General features: G+C 40.8%; 1 protein-coding gene across 4 annotated transcripts in view; it reads right to left on the bottom strand.

Moving 5' to 3' along the window:
* Positions 1 to 24,279, bottom strand: part of IDE (insulin degrading enzyme) — a 116,490-nt gene that overhangs the window by 40,806 nt on the left and 51,405 nt on the right. For 3 of the 4 annotated variants that reach the window (XM_075000397.1, XM_075000395.1, XM_075000398.1), the window contains exons 11-15: positions 17,689 to 17,792; positions 13,098 to 13,200; positions 10,262 to 10,384; positions 9,829 to 9,911; positions 2,137 to 2,281 (exon numbers count right to left, since the gene is read on the bottom strand). In XM_075000397.1, the coding sequence (XP_074856498.1) occupies positions 2,137 to 2,281; positions 9,829 to 9,911; positions 10,262 to 10,384; positions 13,098 to 13,200; positions 17,689 to 17,792 (558 nt within the window). Of the gene's footprint in view, positions 1 to 1,398; positions 1,544 to 2,136; positions 2,282 to 9,828; positions 9,912 to 10,261; positions 10,385 to 13,097; positions 13,201 to 17,688; positions 17,793 to 24,279 lie in introns of all 4 variants that reach the window. The other variant, XM_075000396.1, reaches the window with a different exon arrangement.

Raw genomic sequence — 24,279 nt, 5'->3', positions numbered from 1 at the left:
AAATCTGTAGTTATGACTGGAAGTCCAGAAATAAGATTCAGCCATGTAGTAGGAAAAAGGATTTTCCCCACTGTTACTAAAACACTGAATAATCTATTATATGATTTTGAAGTAGGTATCAACAATGCTTTTTCTGGCAAAAATCAACATATAGTCATGATAAAAATATACTGGGTTGATCATAAAGATAATCTGATAACTTGAATACTACAATAATGTGAGCTATAGAAATGTATATATATTGTATATAATGCTCTGGTTGTAGTGTAACAGTCATCCTTCTTTAGAATATCAATATTATGAAAACATGTCTAATGCACAGTATATACTACAGAATTGCACTGTACCTATTGCACATCTTATTCTATACTGTAAAAAAACTGATATATAAACTGAGGGTTCTAGATTCAGAGTAATATCACTTCACAGCATAAATGTGAAATCTTCGCACAATTTTAAGATAAGTTTCCAAAATATGAACTTAACTGGTTATAAAAAGCTGTAAAATATCTGACAGTAAATGAACATACTTTCTTTCACAATTACTCCTCGCCACTATATTTTAAAATGCCAACAACTTTCAGAATAAAAATATGTATATGCTTTCAGGCAATTATATGGAATTACTGGAAACAAGATCTATGGAGTTAAAGTTACTACAACACAGACACAGATGTTGCATGCCTTGGAACACAGAAACTTCAAAGGCAATATAGATCACACTCTGTCCACTAAGCACCTCTTAGAAGTAGCACTATGTTGCATAGGAATCTGAGATTGCGGGTGTGTCACACAAAAATTGTTAATAGACGGTCTTTAACACAACTGCAAGTAAGATTTGGATAGTTTATGAGAAATATCTTAAGAAAGCCTAAATAAGTGATAATGCATCATAAGATCAACAATAGTCCAACAAAATTTGTCATGGTTTTGGATTTTAAAATAATTGACAAAAATCACCTCCAAAAGGAAATTCATAGAAGTGTGTTAAATCTGATAAAAACATGCAAAAATGGATTCATAGCTCACTGCTGCAGAATTAGTGAAAATAAATATACAGGAAATCTAGAGAGTTAATATTCATACAATACAAAATGCTTTTCATTTTGCATGTTCAGAATTAATCTATTTTATACACAAACACACTGTAAAACTCAGGGTTACTGTACAAGCACATAAAAAATGTGAATGAGAACACAGAGTGGCAGCGTGCACACACTCACTAATTAACCAAAATCATTCACTAATGTTTAAAAATATGGGTTTTTGTTTTCCAATCATGAGATGCAAGGAAAAAATCAGTAACAGTCTTATTTAGAAATGCAGAAGTCAGTGCTTTCCCCAAGCTCAACTGTTTCTCAAGCTGTCTTCACTTCTTCTTGTTTTTTTCTTACTTACAAGAATTGCATTCATTCCTGATGCAATGCCATAGATCAAACCTGAGAGGCGTGCTGCATATGTATACTCTTTTAAATCATCCTTCAATAACCTGATAAACAGGTATGTCATGTTGCAATGAAGAGGATCAGCATAAATGTAGCGACTAACAAAAAGAAAAACAAAAGAAATGCTTTGATACCTCAAGCAGTGATACAGTAATGGATGAAGAAACATGACTGAAGAGTATGTATATGCAGCCTCATTATTAGTATCTCTTAGGGAAAAAAAGTTGAAGTGAACCACTTATTTAGCAGCAATGTGAAGATTATTTTTCTTTTGGTCTGAAAGTTTTTCAATAGCTAGCTGATTTAGAATGAAAATAAATCGAAACTCAATTAGGCTTAGAATCACATATTTCTGTTTCTTGTTTGGAGGAGCAAATCTTACAGCTAACTAATCTGATGAATGATGTAAAAGAAAAGGAGCAAATTTGCTTAGTATAAATGAAAATATGGCTGAAGACTCATAACAAGATTCAAATTAACATTCAAAATATGAGAAAGCATGATTAGCTACCAAGATTTAAAAAGGAGTAACAAAAAAACAACAGCAAAAAGAATCAAACTAACAACTTAGACCATCAAAGGAAAAAAGCCATCTTTTTAAAAAAAAAATGCTTCCACCGATCAATGTAAAAATCTTGATGAGTGGAAGTAGATTTAAGGCTTTAAGATTTTCCTTGATTTGGGTACTTACATACATCCCATAGATGGTATTTTGGAGGCCATAGTTCAAGCCAGCTAGTTCTGCTGCATATGCATACTCGTTGAGGGAGTCTTTGAGTAGTTCAAGGTACAAATAGGCCATGTTACAATGCAAGGGATCCACGTAAGCAAATGGGCTGGAAGAAAACATTGAAAGTAAAATATCTGGTTTAATTACTTGCCAGTTCTTTTTGGCCTTTTAAGTCTAAGCTCAAGACAATTTAATATTTAAATACACCATGGTGTTAGGTCCCTTTATGAAGCTTTACTATTTCAAAAAACACACACAGATAACCAAAAATAAAAGTTGATTGTCTTATGGTTTTAGTGTTGCCCCATTACAAATAAATTTTCATGACCAACTTAAATTCCTTTTTCTTTTTTCAGAGACTATCAAGTGCATAATTAACTTTAAACAAACCCTAAGTATTAAACATAAATAAGATAAATCCAATTTCTAAACATTAAATAGATGAATTTTTTCATACCATTACAAAATACAATAGTTGCTATTTACAGAGTTGAACAGTTATTAAACCACTGTATGCAAGGCACCGCAGGATTTCTTATACTCAGAGCAGGAAATGACTGCAGCATCTCCCATTCCATGGTAACAGTCTGAGATAAACGGTGTATTTTTAATTAAAACAACTGTTCAGGTTCCAATGTTATGTTACTATCTAAACATATGAAGCAGCTACATACATTTCTTAAAAGAGAGGCAACTCAAAGACTCAAGCCATGTTTCAACAATATTGATATTTGTTAAATATTGGTATTTATTAGTGTGCCACAAGCTAAGCCAAGACTAGTAATAATTTATTCCTATTTTGGTCAGAGATAGTTATTTTAATAGCATATATTCATGTGTACACATTGATTTAGTATAAATATCACAGACATAATAAGCAGTACATGAAATTATTCCTTGCTGAAATACTGATTATCAAATACATTAGTGTTCACCATATACAAGACAAGTTCTATTTCCAACACTCATCTGTGGCAAAGACCAAAGGTGAACTGCAAAAGGTTTATAAAATAAAGTTCCTAATTTTTTTTAAGCAAACCCTGGATCTCTGTGTGATGGGGTTCAGGGGTCCCCCTGCACTGCACCCCATCCGCTGGCAGGAGTGACTCTCACTCAGCAGGTACAACACAAGTTTTATTAGGCAACAGAAGCCCAGTTTCTCACAGAAGCGACAGCACAGCAGCCAGAGACAGTCCTTCCAACCTGTCCTGGGGAGAAGACCCCGAGGGTGCCCCTCTGGGGTGTAGCTTCCCCCTCCTCAGGCTGGCTGCCTTCCAGCTCTCCCTTTTCCTAGCCTCTAACTGCCGCCCCCGATTCAAAACCCAGCTCAGCTCCTCCCTCCTCTTTGTTCAGGCAGAGGTGTTACCTGCCAGTTGTAGCCCCAGGGTCATCCTTAGCCACTGGGAGCTGCTGCTTGCCTCAGACATCCAGCCTGACTCACACATGCACTCCCCCCACTCCATCACACTCTGTCTCTCCCATCTTCATAAAGGTACGGAATGGAACAAGAGGAGCTATAAGGACATTTTCTGTTACAGAAACTGAGATGCTGAGCAGCCCTTCAGAGTCTGATTTCCAACTCAGCGAAAGAGGACAACTCACTATTATGCCACAAGCTTTGTTTTGGTTGGCCCTCTTCTAAATACTTAGTTAAACATGCACCGAGAATGAGCTCAGGTAGGAGGAGCCTGTTTGTATTCCCCTTAATCTACAAAAGGGGTACCCCAACAAATGATTAATTTGAATGACGGATGGCAACTGATTAAAAAAATTGCACAATTAAAAAACCCATGATTAATCGCACTGTTAATAGAGTATCATTTAGAGCTCGTCTACACTTAAAGGACAATCAACCTGGTGAGGATTGATCTTCTGGAGTTCAATGTCACGCATCTGGTAAAGATGCACAAAATTGATCTCTCTGGAGTCCAGTCAACCCCCTGTACTCCTGCTCTTGCGAAGTGTAAGGGAGGTTGATGGGAGAAATGCTTCTGTCAACCTCCCTCAGCAAGGACACATCTTACAGTCCACTGCAGATATGTCGATTATAGCTATGCAATTCCTACAGCTAGAATTGTGTATCTGCAGTTGCCTATTAGGTCTAGTGTAAACCAAACCTTAGTTATTTTTGCGTGTTTTGTACATTTTCAAATATGTAAAACCCTGATTATCTGACATAAGCCGGACCTTGGGATGGTCCAATAACCAGAGATGTTGGATAATGGTTGGTGGCAGGGAAGGCTGCCTGGGGTTGGCTTCTGCAGGGCCAGCTGCTGTGGGCTGCCTAGGGTTGGCTGTCTGCTGACGTGAGCTGCCCGAGACTAGCTACCTGCTGCCCAGAGTGGACTGCCAAGGAGCTAGTGCACCAAGGCAGGCTGCTGTGGGGCAAGCCCCCTGGGGCCAGCTGGTGTGGGGCAGGCTGGCAGAACAGGGCCAGGGGAGCAATTATCCAACATTACATTTTATCCACCACTGCCCTGCCTCCCCAGCCAAGCAGTGCAGTATCAGATAAAACGGAATATTGGATAACCAGGGGTCATATAATCAGGGTTGTACTGTAGATTAATTGCAGTTATAACACAGAACAATGTGTTCAGTGCTCACTTGATTTTTCATTACAAAAATCTGCATTGTAAACAACCAAAAGCAATACAGGTTGTACCTCCCTGGTCTGGCACCCTTGGGACCTGAGTGGTCCCAAACAAGGGAATTTGCTGAACAAATGGAGGTCAGGCCTCTGGGCTCACATGGGGGACCCTCCCCTCCTAGCTACCTAGCTCCCTGCTCCCAGGCTACCTGTAGGGCTTCGCTGAGGCTGCCAGTGGGTTCCCCTCCAATGGTCTGCCAGTGCCAAATTTTACCAAACTTTAGGCCACACAAGTATAAGATTTATCTGTTCAGGCATCTGAAAGCTTTTGAGCTGAGTTTAATAAGAGGACTAGGAAACAGCATTGGGATTTTGAAAGAAGTCTAAGACTCAGACACTCAATTTCTGCTAAAAGTCAAAGTCAAAGACTTAGTCCCCTAACTCCTTTAGCTACGTCTACACTTAGGAATAAAGGTGAATTTGTTGAGTTGACACTGTAACACTAGATTTCATAAATTCAAAGTTGAATGTCCACACCTGTTCACAAAATTTACTTGAGTGTTCTGTTGCACTTTGGGTTTCTGTGCCAGCGACTTGTGGGAAAAAAGTTGCTGCAAGTGATTGTGGGTATGTGATGTCATCATCCCAGAGTGCATTGCTCTCACTATCCCCTGCCATTGAAAACAAACGGCCATTTTTCCAAAGCCTACCCCTGCACCAGGATGCTCTAATGACTGCCACCATCAGAGCTGGCTATTGACATGCCAATCTGTCTGGAGCACAGTAGCGGCTCAAGTACTGTCGTTACTTCAAGTAAATTCAGGAGATTACTTCTGGCTCAAGAGTCTCTTCCGACCAGTGAAGCCCAGGACATTTAAGTGCCACTTGTGGCTGGTGTAGGTACCAAGGGACTCGTCTGCAGTGACTACATGGACCACTATCTTCACAAAGACAGACGATACAATGACGTGTTCTCTTCCCACCCTGGAAGCGGGGTCTAGTAGATTAGAGGATGGAAGGGCTAGTACCAAGTACTCCTCGGTTCATTCCCCAGTGCTGGGAGGGCACTGGTGTCTAGTGGTAGCGGCTCAAACACTATAATCACTTGAAGACTTATTATGGAATCCCAGAGGGCACTGGTGTCTAGTGGTTAGAGTGCTGGAAGGAGCCCTTATACGGACGTCTCCAACATGAGGTGAGGAGACCATCGGAAGTAGTAGTGGCTCAAGCACCAACATTACTTCAAGAGGGCATTGGTGTGTAGTAGTCAGAGTGCTGGAAGGAGCCATTACCCCATCAAAAGTAGTAGTGGCTCAAGAACCAAGACTCATTATGAATCCAAGACTATAGAGAAGGAAAAGTTAAGGAAGTATTAGACAATAGTAAAGTTGAGGAAAGAAGAACCTTTGAGACTGCTGTCTGTTGGCCCCAGTCAAGAATTATTTAGCAGGGCATCCCTTTGCCTCTTCTAGCAAAGAAGCCCTAGCTCAACAGCCTGTGTGGGAGAGGGAAGTTAATATACAACACCAGAAGCCATTTAACACTATGAAGTGTCTGACAATGCCTACATCCAGAGAAATATTTTCATACAAGGTTCACATGAGGCCCGTGTCCCAGGGTTTCTGGAGTCTTCCACTCATAGCAGCTTCACAGAGTTCCACATCCCTAGAACACTGCTGTTGTTCCATGCTGAAAATGTTGAGGGTGAGGGGGAATGACTGACTATTCAAATTTTCTTAGTTTTAATTTCATCATCAACACAACAAATATGGTTAGTATCATTCAGCCAAGAAGTGCTCTAAGTGACCCTGGCTGCTCAGAGCTGCAGGCTGTAGAATCAAAGACTATATGACAGACAACTTTTGGGGTTACAGTGGGGTCTGATGCAATGCAGGAAACTGTATTTTTCAAAAGATTCTGCAGAACTGCAGTGATTGAAAGTAAACTCATTCTGGAACTTGTCATGGTGGCTCAAATTTTCACAAAGGCCAACCTGTGAGATAAGCCTCTTCACCACAACTCTTTTCACAAAAATTTCAATATTCTGCTCAAGAGAAAGAACAAAGATCAGAAAATCCATGGATGCCTTCATCTTTTCATAAAGAAAGATTATACCATATTACTTCTTGTGACAGCAATGTTCTCTAAGTTCAAGAGAGACAAATGTTCAGTATAACCTCACTGTCAAATATTAAACCTGGACAAATCTGATTTCCACTTCTGTTGGAGATGATGGTGTTCAATATCACCGAGCTACACGTTTCTTCACAAGTGATTGTATAAAATCAGCACACCTTCATCCCATCTCTGGCTCCTCACTGTTGCTCTTCAGGGAAAGAAGGTGGATCATTCGGGCACTTTAAATAGGGTATTTCAAGTCCTTCTAGCAGTTCAGAAAGAACATAATAGGAGAATCTGTGAATTCAACTGCCAGGAGGTCCCAAGTTTATTGTAAATATATCCAAGTGCATCCCTTTGCTTGCTCTATTTAAAACTGTTTTATTACTTTCTTCATTTGTCACATCCTGGCTTGGAGATGGCATCCCTCATAGTTCATTTAGAAGCTATTTCACAACAGTTCACGAACCTGCAGAACAGAAAACCTGCCTCTGTGCATCCCAAAAGGCTCAGATTTTGGACCTGCACATTACAGTTGGACTCTTGAGATAATGAAACAGGAGAAGGAAAATTACCTTTAATTCTTGGTTTTTATAAGAAAACAAGTGAACCCAACAGATTTATCATTTTATCCTCTCACTATTTCCTAAGAGATGATGCAAACTAGTTTGCTCTGTTTTGTACTTTCAGTGCTTGTCATGTAGCTTCAAAAGGGAGGTGGAGAGAAAGGCAGTGGTTGGCCAGGCTAATAACAAGTATTTGTACAGTAAACCCTCCATTTAGTGGGCTAATGGGGGGAGAGGTGTCTGTTATTCCTGAAAGTCCGTTAAATGTGAGGGTTAACTGCCCTCCCGACTTTCCCAGCCCCCCAAGAAAATCCAATCCCCCCAAACCAAAAAATAAAATAAAAACACAAAACAAACAAAAACAAACAGAAAAAACGCGCCACTTACCAACACTGCCACTGGAGGAGCCCCTGGCCCCGCATCTTAGATCCGATTGTCTATCTGGAACCCTGACACTATGCTGGGTGAAGGTGCCCCACTGCACAGCTACAACTGCCTCACTGTGTGCAACTGCAGGCGCCTCACCACATGCAGCTTGGAGGCACCTACTGCTTGCAGCTAGAGGTACCTTGGCACGCACAGCTGGAAGTGCCTCTCTGCGTGCAGTCTGAGCACCTGCTGCATGTGGCTAAGTTGCTGTAGATAGTTAATGGCACCTTGCCACACACGGCTGCAGCTGTCTCCCTGTGTGTGGAGATGCCCGCCGCATGCCGCTTGGAGGGGCCACCTCGTGGCCCACAGGAGCTGCTGCTACAGCCACCATGCACTATCAGCGCGCAGTCTGCAGCAACAGTAAGTCTCCCCCCTCTTTTTTCATTTTTGGCAGCGGAGGGAGAATTTAGGATTTTACACAGACCAGTAGATTTCAGGAACAACGAATGTCCACTGCTCTCGAAGTCCACTAAATCAGGGTCCATGATATTGAGGGTTTACTGCATTAAGTGAAACCCAACCTTGTCAGACAGCCAAATACAATACACACAGACTGGTAATTTATCACACCTAAATATTTAGAAAAGCAAATAAGTTTCCTCAGACAGAGTGGTTTGGTAAATGCTTACATTCAAAATATCAGATATTACTTTTTTTCCAGACTTTGCTCCTATGCCCTTTTACAATATGCCTGAAATAGACAGGCAACTATCACAAAGTATTCTGTCAATATTATTCGCTAGTTTCTGATTAATGGAACATGACCTCTGTTATTGTCTTTCAGTGTTGTGTGTACAACAGACTATTTCTTAGAAATGCTCTATATAAGACTGTTGACTGATTTTGATTATATTACTTGGATAGCTTTATTTCACTTTTTTTTTTTAAATAACGGTGGAGGTTTATTAGGATACTGAGGAAACTCCGAAAGGTCTGTCAACACCACCTATAATACACTCCTAATCGCCATTCAAAACAAAAATTCAACAGTGTACCCACAAGTAACCATAACATCTCATATGCTAATCTTGTACAATATGTCATCTTGATCCATCAGGAAAAGCAAGGAAAAGTTCTGAAATAATTTAAATGTTCTCTAGAGCCAACATGGGAATCATAGTCACATGACACTAAACAGTTAATATGGTCTCAAAGCTGAAAACGACTGCTTCAAAAGAAAGAGCCACAGCACTAAAAAGATACACAGGTTTCAACATTCCCAGAACTATCTACTAAGAATTTAAATGGAAAGTGAATCTCTTGCTTAGGCCTTTCTTGACTCTGTCCATATTTTTAATGGCACAATTCCACATGAAGAAAACAACACAGGACCTATTTACTGTGTATATACTGCCATTGTGATGTTATGAATTTTCATTTAGGATCACCACAGCTGTTGATATGAAAAAAATTTCCTCCAAAATCAAAATGCGACTTGATTAGTCATAGAATAAAACTTTCAATAATGTTTAAATCTTATCTAAACACAACTTATTGAGTTGTGATCACATAAAAAGTGTATAAAACCACATCAGCACAATATTTAATATGTAAAGCTTTACCATCAAACACTGCAACTGTAATTTATTCATACTTTAAAATGCAACATTTTCAAAATGGCAAATTGAATAATAAGGCAGAGCTATTCCATGTGTTTCAGATGCAGCAAATAAAGGATTAAGATATATTGTTTTGAAACTGGATTAAGTACATAATGTTATTACCAGTTTCTCATGAATATTTATCTGAACACCCCCAATTGCTTCTTGTTTCAACCACTGCATAATATATGAGACTTCGTGGTGTGTGTTGTCTATTACCACCAAACCAGAACCAGTATTGTATATAATTTTGAAGACTTAATGCATGCATGAAAATTTTTGCAGTTCAAATGAAAATTTCCTGTAAAAAAGAAAATTTCAGGAGTGATATACTTAGTAAACTGCATACCTGAAAAATTCAAAGTTGAGACAAGCTTTTGGCAAGAAAAATTTGTCATCTTGCTTGAACCATAGTTTGCTCATGGCAGTGTCCTGCGTCAAGAAGAAAAATTACTTTTTTTAAAACATAAGATGTTATGTTATGCTATTTTACAAACTATATTTCATCATTTCTACTCTCGGTTTATATTTTTTCCTTAAGTACATGTGTATGTAACTGGTATACACAACCACTTGCTCTTGCAGTGAGATTCTCCCCTTACTGTGGTTCTTTTATGACAGATAAAAGGACTAGAGTGACAAAGAAACCATAAACACTCCACATCCAGAGGGGGGTGAATCTACAGTACTTTAAAGTTTTCATCTGGAAATAATGGCTAATCTTCTACCAGGCTAGCTGGCTGACAGAACTTCCATTTGCTGTAAGTAATATAGATCCTTACCTTAGTAAGTGTAGGGTACTGTGGTGCATCTTTTTCTAATGGCAAAATTTCAAAGTTAGTAGGAATAAACTCATTCTTCATTGGAAGCTTGAATTTCCCATTTAGATCAGCATTTTGCCATTTCTGGATAAATAACAGTATGCATATTAGTTAAATTTCTGACTAGCAGATGGATATATATTTAAATCCTGTAGCTCTGTAACAGAAAAGATAATTTTGTTCAAATATAATGTAGGCAGTAGTGAGGAGATGAGAGATGTCAGACCAGCAGAAGAATGTCTTAACTGGGGAAGGAAGTGGGAGAAGGTCAGCCATAAGGAAAGAATTCTCTGAGTGAGAGAGAGAGAGAAATGGGAAAGTACAAGATAATTAGAAAAGGTATACTGCTATATGGAATCTTTCTTCATTCCACTACTTCAGGCCCTATACATCCACTTGCTTGTGGTTCAATAAAAGCACCACATTTAATACACACATGGAAATTCTTCCAGCTTAGGTTCTAACTGTTCCATTAGATATACTGAATATGGTGAGGAGTTTCTCTACCCTTTCTATTCAAAGCACATTAATAAGGGTGATCTGACAGAGCCTGAGTAGACCTTTCACATATACTGCAAGGCCAATTCATTTTAAAGCGAGCATATACATTTTATTTGAGAAGTGTTGTTTCCCTCTTCCCTCAATTTTCTTAGGTTTTGGTTTACAAATTTTGCACAAAATACTTATTCTATGAGTATTTAAAAATCAAACATTTTGAATTAACCTTAGAACCATAGATGAAGTTGTGTTTACAACTTCCATTATACAGCAAACCCTTGCTTTTATGGACCCCAATTTAACAGCCTTTGGAAACAACAGACAACACCATTGTTCCCAAAGTCTGCTGGGATCCAGAAAATCCTAACTCCTCCACCCCCACATCCTCAAAAAAGTTAAGGGACTTGCTGCTGTCTCCTCTGCCGGAGCCGCACACAGGACCTCCCCATGCAGCTGGAGGCAACATACCACACACGGGTGAAGGGATCTTGCTGTACGGCTGAACGGCTGCACACAGCTGAAGGGACTTCACCATGTGCCTGGAGGAGCTGCCATCATCACTGGAGCCACAACAAGCTCCTCCCTGGAGGGTTGGGGAGCATATGCAAGTGCTGTCTGCCCACATACGTGCCCCGCTCTGGTGAGAGGAGTGCGTGGTAGTGCCAGCATCAATGGCTACTCCTCCAGCCACGTGTGGCAAGGCAGCTCCAGCTGCATGCAGCAGGGCTCCAGCCATGGTCCAGCAGCTCCAGCTGCACAGCAGGCTTCAGCAGTTTCGGTTCCAGAGGCTGCAGTCTGGTGAGTCCCCAGCCTTTTTTGGGGGGTGGTGTGGGGAGGGGGTGACTGAGGCTGAGGGAGCCTAGTGGGCATGGATAGGTAATAAGTCCTCGGATTTAAAGGACTTTCAGGATTAATGGACAACCCTCCCTCACATTAGTCGATTAGATTGAGGGTTTACTGTAAATTCCTTTTTCAAGACAATGAGGCTAGGGCATGTAGCCCTAGATTGAAATAACTTACACAATTTGCAGTGTGCAAATTGCTAAGTTATTTTATGCTACTTTATTTCGAACCTGATGCAGGCTACGATGAGGGTTACCAGAAACAAAATACCGTGCTCAAAATAGCCCTGCTATTTCAAGCACAGTGTTTGGCCACACGGTTTCTACTTTGGAATATGAATGCATACCAAAATAGAAACCGTAGTGTAGCCTTTGTCTTATAGTTCATAGAAGTTACTTATGGCTTAAAGATTTTTATATGTTTTTTAAAATGCACCCTTTCTGGAAAAATAAAATAATTATTTTGTGCTGAATCATCTGTCTTTATAGAAGAAAATGAGTTTATGGCCTATTCCAAAATTCTTATCTTCTAATTAAAACTATCTTTGCTAACAAAACATTACTGATCAATAATTTTTGGCACTGAAAACAATTTAATCAACCATGCTGTTAAAAATAAAACTGTGAAAAAGCCATGCCCTGTTGAATTCAATTGCAAAACTACTGTTATTTTCAACAGAGCCAGTATTTCAGACAAGAATTCACAAAGAGAGCCAGTCCAAAGTCAGTAGGAGTTTTACTGTTGATTCCAAGGACCCAGAATTGGATTAATAAACCACAAGTTTATTGTAGTTTATTTTTAAGTATATTACATATTATGGAACACTTACAAAGAAATTGTACAAAGATCCATTGATTTAACTGGATTTGACTTATAGCCATCTTAACACAGTATCTTAATATAGGGGTGTGCAAACTGGGGGGAAGGCCACACTCAAGGGGGCATGAAATTTCGTAAGGTGAACACAGCATGATCAGCTGCAGGGTCTCAGGATCATCTCATTAAAAATGGTGAAACATCCTATTGTTTTTATGTATATGTATTCACATTTATATACCGATTAATAATGTTTTTTCCATTCTACCTACTTATTTTCTTAAACATGCCGAAAGAGTTTTCTTTTTCTTCTTTCCATATGCACATAACCAAAATTTCTGCTGGTTTCAATTACATTAGACAGGTTGTGGGGGCTCTGCTAGTTGCAAAGAAGAAAAATGGGGCCTGGTATTAAAAGTTCGCTTACCCCTGCCTTATTGTACTGTTCTGTAGATGCAATGAAAAAGCCTTAAAAAACTTATAAATGAGGGTCTAATATGCACTGCTGCCAAACAGAATCAGATAGTGTTCGTTGCTAATGGCAGCTGTAACTGCAAGATCCTTTTACCGAATAGGAAAATTAAATCTGCATGCAAAATTTTATTTCAGAAATGGAAACCTAATATTTGTTTTAACATGCCTTGATGACTTCATCAGAAATTGCTTCTTGTGTGTACTGTGTTCCATACCACTCTTCCGTTCGATCAGTTTTTCCTTCAAAAGATTTAGACACTATTGCAACCCTAAAAACAAACAGATAAAAGCAAAGTAATTTACCAACAAATATGAACAGTAATGCAGGCCTGCTAATGGAATGGGGAGTGGGAGGCAGTTGCCCTGGGACACTGAGACGCAGCTCTACGTGCAACTCTGAGGAAGTGTGCAGAGGCCCACAGCTGACTGCACTAAGCCCCACCACCCCTTCTGGAGATGGGGAGCTGGGCTCCCCTCCCACCTTGCCCCTGAGTCTGCCGTGACTGTTGGCACCAGTGCAGTAATGTGAAAGATCATTTCATTCCTCATTGAAACACAGTCGTCCTCAGCATGAAACTTAGAAGCTGTTTAAAAGGCATAGTGCCCACAATTGAAGAATACTGTCTCCAGAGGAAACTGCAAGAATATTAGGACAGTATACATATATTGAAATATAACTACAGGTTGGACCTCCCTCGTTTGCCATCCTGATAGGTCCCAAATAAGGGAATCTGTCAGACCAGAACAGGTCCCTGGCACTGGTTCCCCAGAGGTATAATATAACTGAAGAAATTCTGGGTACTTATGAGGGGGATTTTGCCTTCTCATTTAGTAATTTGTAGCATTTAGACAGTTTGGCTGAGAATAAGCAAAATTAAGTGCCTATAGAGACAAAGTACTGCAGTAAATTCCTTCACAGCTGGTATTCTATCATCTGGAACTCTTGGATAACTGAAATTTACTTATGGTTAAAATGCTGGCTATGTTTTCCATAAGTATAGTGAACATAAGTACAAATAAACATAGCAAATACTGTATAGCTACGTCTACACTGTCCCTCCCTTTCAAAAGGGACATGCAAATACAGCTGATTGAAAATGCAAATTAGTTGCAAATATACATATTCAGCATCTCATTTGCATAATGGCCATTCGCCATTCTAGAAGAGGTGCTTTCAAAATGCAGAGCAGCTGTGTAGGCAGGATCCCTTCAAAAGGCAGCCTCACTTTTGAAAGCGCCCTTCTTCCCGAAAAAAATTAGGAAGAAGGGTGCTTTCGAAAGTGGGGGCTTCCTTTTGAAGGGACCCTTTCTAAACAGCTGTTTTGGCTTTCAATAACAGCACTTCCAGAACAGTGAGTGGTTATCATTATGACAATGAGGTAATTAATATGCAAATTAGCACCTCATTTGCATTTTCTGTAAGCCACTTTTGCATTCCCCTTTCAAAAGGGAGGGACACTGAAGACACAGCCTATAAATTTACTGGGTTACATACTACTGTTCTTGGTAAATAAAGTACCCTACACACATTTTTGTTTCTTAATATCTAATCTTGTTCTTCTTTAGCATTATGCATTTGTCAGAGATAACTTTCTATTATCCAGAATATTTGAATATCTGGCAACCTCCCAGTCCCAGGGCTGTCAGATATAAAAGAGTCTACTGTATTAAGTTAACTGCTGCATAGTTAACTGCTCCAGAAAAACTGCATTATCCAACTTCTTCTGAAAGTTTAGGAGCAGTGTTTCTCAAGTAGGGGTACACCGAGGTTTTCCAGAGGGTGCATCAACTCATCTGGATATTTGCCTAGTTTTACAAGAGGCTACATAAAAAGACGAGCAAAGTCAGTACAATCTAAAAATTCACTCAGACAATGACTTGTTTGTGCTGCTTCCTATACTTTGCTCTGAAATATAAGTACAACATTTCCATTTCAATTAATTTATTTGATAATAAGATTGTAGAAAATCACCAAATTTTCAGTAGTAGTCTTCTGTGATATTTTTGCATGTTTTTGTAAATAAGTATTTTTAAGTGAGTTGTAACTTCCTGAAAAGGGTTTAGTAATCTAGAAAGGTTGAATAGCACTTTTTTCAAGACCTCGCATTACCTTAGGACTGCATTTCTCAACCTTTGGGGTACGCGAGGGAAGTCTGGGGGTACTTAATTTTTTAAATATCTTTATATATATAAAAATGTGCACATCTCTACGTCCTCCAAAAAGCAAAGAGTAACTGTAACTTGATAAGTACAGGAAAACTAGGTCATTATGGACAAAATCTCATACATGGTTATACAGTTACTTTTAGAGTCTAACCTTGTCAGGTAAGTCAGGCATATTTTGGTCAAAATTGCAAGTAACAGCAGGGAGAGAAGTGGAATGTTGCTAAGTTCTATGTTACTGATTTTTATCAAAAAGGTGACTCAACATTTAAGGATGGGACAAGAACATTAACTTGCAGTGGTGGAACCAAGAAGGGCTTAATATTTGTCTTTTTCTAATAAATGCAAGTGTTTGCCTGAGCATGGCAGAAATGAAAGAGTTCCCTGCACGTGCTTTTCCCAGATGCAAAGATCCTGACTATCAGAGAAGTATGTGAGGCAGGAAGGAAAGATAAGAAAGAGTCATACTCTCAAGGCCAAGCCCTATCTTGGGAAGCGAGGGAACTACCTGAACATAAGGCTGTTTCATTGTTAAAGTCGTCTCTAGCTTAATTTGAGTCAGATGTTGTTATTTGTCTTCGAGATCACCATAACAATGGCTGGGAGATTTCTTATAAGCAGCAGCAGAGACCCAGTCAGGCTGTTCTTGCTTACAAGAGGAGCAATTATGGGTATGTTTCCTTTGGCTAGTTACCTTTTTACAGGAGCATAAAATGGCAGTTATGATCAAGAGGCAAACATGTATTTCTATGCTGCGATTAAATACCTGCAACTGTCCTGTTCACAGGGTCAGGCTTCCGGACTGTAAAACCGTGGTGAAGACATTCAAGCCTTGTACTACAACCTGAACTATGGGACACCAAGGCTGTGTCTATACTACCACCCTCCTTTGAAGGGAGGATGGTAAGTAGGGTGTTGGGAGTTTATTAATGCACTGCATATGCAGCACTTCATTAAGCAAATTCCCCCCCAGCAGCAACTTCTAAGTTTTAAACTTCGAAGTACCAGCTCATGTCTAGCCGCGGCTCACCTGCCAGTACTTCGAAGTGCCCGGGGTACTTCAAAGTCCCTTTACTCCTCAAAAGTTTGCTGGACACCACATAAACAAATAAAAGGCAATTTGCCTGTATACGTAGCTTACAATCTAAACACAGGACTAGATGTAACAGCTGAGAACAAAAAATCATAGCACAGCAAAAAAGTTGCATACACAAGATTATGCAGTTATTTACATAAATCACATGTGCGTCTTAAAAATAAGCAAGATATTTTTAAGTCCAATTATATTATACTATAATACTGAGAATAGGCATATTATTTAGGTCAGGATCCATCTGTACTGGTAGAGCAAAATAAGCGCGCTTCCACAGGACCTACATATGTCATGCTTAATTTAAGTCAGAGCGATTGTTTGGCTTTTTCAAGAAAAGAAGTGAGAAACCATATATATGACTAACTCTGATATCTTATGCACATACAGTATAACACCATTGTTGATTACATCCACTTTTCAGTTACAACATACACTTCTCCTACCTTATATACACACGTATTTCACTCTTGCATGCTTATTCTAAATTTCATTGTCAGAATAAGCCTAAACACCTTCACCAGAGTTATGTTATTTTTATGTCTATGCTATTTATTTTAATGATTTTGTCAGTGTACTGCACATTTTCTTTGTAATGACCAGCAGAACATTAAGTACAAATTTGAGATCAAGGTTCTGATCAAGCAAGCTGATTTACCTGCACAAAAACATATCAAAGCCTCTCTTAGGTGCAATTCACGGGATGAGGTAGTGAGCTACAAAGTTACAAACCTATGAAGGCCACATATATCAACACATTTTAACTATTACTCTTTACCATTATACTTAATGTTTATTATGATGCACAGACATGATATTGACTGTGTACTTCTCAAACATGGCAGATTAATATTCTATAAATCATACAGAAATAGACAGTGACGGATGCTAGCTAAACGTATGAGAGGGCATATTCAGTGTTCCAGCTCAGGGAGGTAGAGAGAGGAGAGGGGACAGAGTGCAAATCAGGCAATTTGCAGATCTTCTGAAAGTGCTGCAAAGAAGGAGAGAGGCTTAGGAAATTCCAGGCTTCAGTGTCCCAGAGCATGAGAACTGTGCTGGGAAGAGCTGTAGCAAGATGGTCTGTAGTTCACAGGCGGAGCCCCAGCAGGGGACAGACTGCCCACCACTAAGTAAAGCATGGCAAAGAAAAGGTTTTAATTTTTTTTCATTTCAGAAAGACCATACATTTTTCACTAGGCACGTTCTTGGAAATGTCTGAATAATTTTAGTTGAAAGTTCAAAAACAACAACAACAACAACAACAAAAAGTTCAGACTGTAGCAGCCACCAAACATGAAATATTTTAGTCCAAATGGCTTAATTTCAACACTATAAATGACTGAAACCAAGATCTTGCACTGTGGACATTTATAACAGTATTACTACCAGTGTCTTCTATAGTAACTTCTACTTTATCAACATGTGGTAAGATTCCAGTTACATTCATTTTCATCATCAAATATTAGGTTTAAAATATAAACGCTACTGCAAAATATCTTACCGGACATTTTCTGGCCTCAATTTATCCAGGACCATCTCTATTAAATCAGGCCTAAATTCTTCAAGTAAATATTCAGCGGCAAGCACTTCTTCTATGGGATAATACTAAAAATAAAAATAAATCATTTTTAACAAGAAAACATTTTAAAGCAAAAAAAGGCTTATTGCATACAGCTAAAAAAACAGAATTTAATGGTTATTACTACAAATAACATGGAACATGTATATTAAATTCTGCATACATAATGCAACAATCCAAAAAGTCATCAACCCTATTATACTAGTTATTAATATAAACCTAAGTAAAAATAACATGGTAAAATAGTGACACCTGGAGGATATTTTTTAAAGTTAAAGGCAGCAAATAGCACGTGTGCATTCAAAAAAAAAAAATAAAAAAAATCACATCCTCAAAAATTCAAGTTTCAGAATTCTAAAATGACAGGAAAGAACATCTCCAGTATATGAGAACATGACAGTCGTACATTAATTTGTGGTTTTGAAATATTTCTTTAGAATTCAAGTGATGTACTAATTTCCCTTCAGATTCTATAGTATATACTGCATTAATAAGCAAAGAATATTTTTGAATTGCGTATTCAATGGGTACAAATAGAGGTACCATCTGCAGCCCTTGCAGGCAGCAATGCTGGAGACAGGATTCAAACTGAGGAAGACAATCAAGCTATTTCAAGGATTCCATCAGTTAATGGAATAATCCACTCGTCTATGTATTACTGGTCCACCTCTGTGCCCATTCACAGAGCATATGAGTTGTTAAAAACCCTAATTGTAGAGACTTAGCTCTTTTACTCGAGCTGAAGTAGCACACATTTGGGTCTGAGATCCCCCATTCCATCCCTGGTGTGGACACCAAAGAAAATGACTTGTCAAAATAGCACCTGAGTTTTCTTGCTTGGGTCTCTTGTCATTGCCTAATGATGGAAACTGTTGGGTGGGTGAAATCAGTGCATCTGCCACATGCCCTGGCTGTGGTTCTCTATTTGTTAAGCTATAGAACCTGCTTAATTTCTGATGTTGTCAGTTAGTGCCAAGCCTTTTCAGAGCAGTAGGATTTGCAACAGACTACTTCTCCCATTTTAAACATACTTTCTGCTGCAAGAGGCCCAAAGCTTTTTTTCCCCCACCAGTTAAGGGGTGAACTGGGCCCTCCTGCCTAACAAAGTAGTGAATGTATAATATAGCTCATCAGATATATATAGTATACATTGTTTTTCCATCTATACAAGTATTTTTTATTGTTCTAATTATATGTAATACTCAGATACTATGCTGAAAATATCATTTGAATCTCTCGTTTCCTTCTGTACCTGAAGGACAAGTAGTTTGACTGTATGTTTAGGGGTTTATGTGTATATCCATGTATGAGAGCAAGACTGCTTATCTAGAAAATCATATATTGATTTTTGAGGTATGCAGCAAAGAGAGACTGGCTCACAGGACAATACAAATGATCATTTACATCCTAAAATTAGATACAAAGAATCTAATCTATTTTAGGCTTTTGAGTAAAATATTCAAAAGACATGAAATATAAGCTTTATGATTTTTGGTACATCCTTAATTCTGTGCCCTTGTCTGTCCATCCTGTGCAATGAACAAGCAGGTGTCCTGTTGCAAAAAAGATATCATTTAAATAAAAACTGTACAATAGTGCATACAAACAAGGGAGCAGAATTCAGTTTCACAGCAAACTATTTTTCTTGCATTTACATTAACTGTTGAATGCTTGACTTTACTTGTTTTTGTATACAATCTTCCAATTTAAAAAAAAAGTTAAGAAAGCAAAAACAGATTGTGCTATTCACAACTCTAACAGCAACAAAAAAAGATATTTCTATGATTTGAAGGCCACTCCTCCCCATCAGCTATCAACAGTCTACTGCAAACAATGAGAGCCAGAACATTTCAAATAAAACGTTACAAGAAACTCCTAGAAGGAAACTGCTTAGGCAGCCTGAATAGTGGACAAACCAGCTTGCCCTCAAGTAATATTTTTCATCCCAGCCTTTTCGGCTACTAAGAGGTTCTGAGGTGTTGCTGGCCTGTCACCACACAGTACAGAGACTGGGAAGGACTGTGTTCTAACCCCAGGATGGGTGACAGAAAGCCCTAAAGGAGGTGTCAAGTCCTGCTCCCTCAGGGAGAGAGGAGATATCTGAAGTGGGGAGGGGGTTTGATGAACCTCCCTCTCCAAGCTGATTAACCCTGCAACAGTGGCTCCTGCAGCTCCAATCCCACAAGACCGGCCAGGCTCAGCTCCCCTCTCTACATATTGCAACTTGCAGAGTTGCTCACTTTGTTACTCAGGTTTGGCTGCATGTCCCTAACAGGAGGTCAGATGGGCCAAACTTGTGAGAGTAGTGCTGCGAACTGATCCATGGGATCACAGTGCCAGCCATTCAAATTTGGCCCAGGCAGTCCCCAGTCATCACGACAGAGTGGCAGTTGGCCAAACCCAGTGGCAGTTGAACCTTGCAGGTTAAAATACCTGGAGTGGAGATCTGAGCCATGATCACCTTGTGGACAGGCTGCAGGAACTACCATATGACCTTTTAAAACAGTCTGGTAACACAATTCTTCATCATAACGCACATGCCGAGAAACCATGAATTGGAGAATAGCACCTTAGAACAATGACTTTCAATCTGGGGATCCATAGACTATATCCAACCTGTGCACAAAAGGTTGTCATTACCACAGAAAAGTGATTTTCAAGCTGGGGTCTGCAAACTATATTTAAGATTGCCAAAGGAGCCCATGCACCCATCTGAAAATGTTAAGGGGCCCACAAATGAAAAAAGGTTGAAAACCACTGCCCTACAAGTCACCATACACAAGGAAGGACAAAAACACAACCTGACAATAAGACCTTACTTACAATGAATTAGACCAGTCCAAAATTTACTCTTAAAGTTCTGTTCTCCTGAGTAAATAATAACTTCTGCATCTCCATTTGATAAATGTAATTACTTTTAATCATTCATACAAAATACTAATATACAATACACTGTACAAGATGATCTCTGAGTTATGCTAAACAGATAATACCTTGAAATACCAGAGTAACTAAAGTAAGCTGATCTGATTGGTTTGAGTAACCCTTTCACTTTCAGACCATATTATTCACCACTGGCAAGTAAACAAACAAAAATGCAGTTTTTCACTAATCTGTGGCCAGCTATCAGCAATATCTAATTTAAACATGTTCAATTAAAAAGACAGCAAAGTAAAAAACCTAGTATTCAGGTTAAAGCTTTGTCCCTGAAATACTGCTAGCAATTTCCTGAGCTCTCCTATAGATCTGGTGATTGCCATCAAAGATGTCCAAATATGTACAACCATTAAAAACCTATTATTAAAAATAAGAAGAAATCCCTACATGATATAATATTCCAAATAAAGACCAAAAGGGTGTTTATGCATTTACATAGGTCATGGCCAGAGATACATCCGAGAGAGGTACCTTAATGGTCCATCTATAACACATCTCAATACACAGCAACACCATTTTTGAAATAAGACCCTTAGAATCAAAATGTAATCAGAACACACTCTTAGTCTGGATTGATTATACATCCCTCTGAAATAGAGAAGCTACTCACCGTAGTAACGATGGTTCTTCGAGATGTGTCCCCGTGGGTGCTCCATGATAGGTGTCGGGCTCGCCCCGGCGCCGCAGATCGGATCTTTCCAGCAGTTTCTGCCGGACCGCGCATGCGCCAGCGCGCGCCGCTCCCTTGCGCGCTCCCGGCCACATGCGCGATCCGGTCCCCGCCAGTTCCTTGACCAACCGCCTTGGATGCTCCTGAAAAACACTAAACAGAGATCTGAAGTGGGGAGGATGGGCGGGTGGTGGAGCACCCACGGGGACACATCTCGAAGAACCATCATTACTACGGTGAGTAACTTCTCTTTCTTCCTCGAGTGTCCCCGTGGGTGCTCCACGATAGGTGACTACCCAGCAGTAACCCAAGAAAGGAGGTGGGTAATCGGGTTATGTGCAGCTTGCCCCCGAAAGGACCGCTGTCGAGAGACGGGTATCCTCTTGGAATACCCTGTGTAGGGCATAATGCTTGGCGAAGGTGTCATAGGATGACCATGTCGCCGCTCTGCAGATGTCTTTTAGCGCAATGCCCTTGAAAAAGGCTGTTGATGCCGCCACCGCCCTGGTGGAGTGAGCCCTAGACGGGGCCAGTAAAGGAGTCTTTCTAAGTTCGTAGCACATTTTTATACAGGATACGATGTGCTTCGAGATTCTCTGAGAAGAGAGACCTTCTCCTTTTGATCTGGGAGCGAGAGAGACTAGGAGTCTATCCGTTTTTCGGAAGGACTTAGTCCTGTCTATATAAAAAGCCAGCGCCCTCCTCACGTCCAGGAGGTGTAGGCACGCCTCTTTCTTGGAGTTATGAGGTTTTGGATAAAACGAGGGTAAGACTATAGGTTTGTTAATATGAAACTCTGAAGAAACTTTCGGAACAAAGGCTGGATGCAGCTGTAAGGTTACCGCCTCCTTCGAAAATACTGTGCAGGGTGGCGTTGCCATAACTGCCGCGAGCTCACTCACCCTGCGAGCTGACGAGATTGCAAGAAGGAAGGTCGTCTTTATCGTAAGGAGATGGAGGGAAACTGTGGCTAAGGGTTCAAACGATGGTCCTGTTAGCGCGTTAAGCACCAGGTCCAAGCTCCACGAAGATGGAAGCGGTTTCCAAGGGGGGTACAGGTTTACCAGCCCCTTCAGGAACCTGGTAACCATGGGATGGGTGAACACCGTGGGCCCTTCCTCTTCGTGTCAGAAAGCCGATATAGCGGCAAGGTGGACCTTCAACGAGGATAGGCAGAGTCCGCCTCTCTTGAGGTCCAGTAAGTATTCTAATATTACAGGTATAGGCACAGCAAGGGAAGCTAATTGCTTGGTAGAACACCATGCAGTGAATCGAGTCCATTTCTGCTTGTAGGTCTTCCTGGTGGAAATCCTTCTGCTACTTTCTAGGACTTGTTGCACTCCCTCCGCACATGTGCTCTCTAGGGAGCAGCTGAGCCATGGATTAACCATGCTTGCAGTCGCAGGCCTCGGGGGTGTGGGTGCACTATAGACCCCTGGGCTTGCGTGAGCAGGTCCGGCGCCACCGGAAGGGGCATCGGTGGGCGGTCCGACATGCGCAGGAGTAAGGGGAACCATTGCTGTCGATCCCAAGTTGGGACTACTAGGATCATGTGGGCTCTCTCTCTCCTGGCTTTCTGCAAGACCTTGTGGATGAGCACTGTGGGAGGAAATGCGTAGAGCAGGGGGCCCTTCCACGAGATCGCAAATGCGTCCCCCAGGGACCCCCGTCCCAGCCCTGCCCTGGAGCAGTATTGTGGGCACTTCTTGTTGCGATGAGTGGCAAACAGGTCTATTTGGGGAAACCCCCATGCATGAAAAATTGGTCGTAGCAGATCGGAACGGATCTGCCACTCGTGTGTGAGTGCGAAGTGCCTGCTCAACTGGTCTGCCTGCACGTTGTGAGCGCCTGGTAAATACGAGGCTTTCAAAGTTATATTGTTGGCGATGCACCGGTTCCACAGGCGGACTGCTTCCACACATAAGGCACGGGACCGAGCTCCTCCTTGTCGATTTATATAAAACATGGTGGAGGTATTGTCTGTATTGATCCTGACTACTTTGCCTTGTCTATGGTCTCGAAAGTGTTTGCAGGCATTGAACACTGCTCTGAGCTCCAGTATATTTATGTGCAGCGACTGTTCCGTAGGGGACCACAGTCCCTGCGTCACCTTTTCGCCCATGTGTGCTCCCCACCCTACCTGGGAGGCGTCGGTGGTGAGAAAGATAGATATTTGTGGTTGATGAAAGGGTACCCCTGTTAGCATGTTCTTGGGGTTCACCCACCATTGCAGGGATCTGCGCACCTCTGTTGTGGGCGACACCACCCTGCGAACGGTGTGTGCTGCCGGTTTGTAGACGCTCGCCAGCCAGTGCTGCATGCTGCACATATGCAATCTGGCATTCTGTACTACGAACGTTGCTGCTGCCATATGGCCTAGCAGCTGTAAGCACATTAGAACCGGCACCGTGGGGCTGAAGGTGAGGACTTGTACGAGGGAACCAATGGCGCAAAAGCGGGCATCTGGTAGATAAACCCTTGCTGTGATGGAGTTTATGCGTGCCCTTTATGAACTCTATGTCCTGTGAGGGGTCGATCTTTGACTTCGTCAGGTTGATGACCAGGCCCAGCGAAGAGAACGTGCCTGCTGTAACGCGTATCATGCGAAGTACCTCTTCCTTCGAGGCCCCTTTCAGTAGGCAGTCATCCAGATATGGGAATATAAACACCCCCTGTCTGTGCAGGTAGGCTGACACCACTGCCAGGGTCTTGGTAAATACTCTGGGGGCCGAGGAGAGGCCGAACGGCAGAACCTTGTATTGGAAATGTTCTTTGCCGACCATAAACCGGAGAAAACATCTGTGAGCCAGGTGGATTGTTATATGGAAATACGCGTCTTGTAAGTCGAGGGCTGCGAACCAATCTCCATTGTCCAGTGCTGTAAGTATAGAGGCAACTGTGATCAT

Source organism: Carettochelys insculpta, chromosome 7 (assembly GCF_033958435.1).
Source record: "Carettochelys insculpta isolate YL-2023 chromosome 7, ASM3395843v1, whole genome shotgun sequence".
NCBI lineage: Eukaryota > Metazoa > Chordata > Testudines > Carettochelyidae > Carettochelys > Carettochelys insculpta.
Note: the sequence above shows the minus strand (reverse complement) of the source record. Positions and strands in the feature narration are given on the sequence as shown.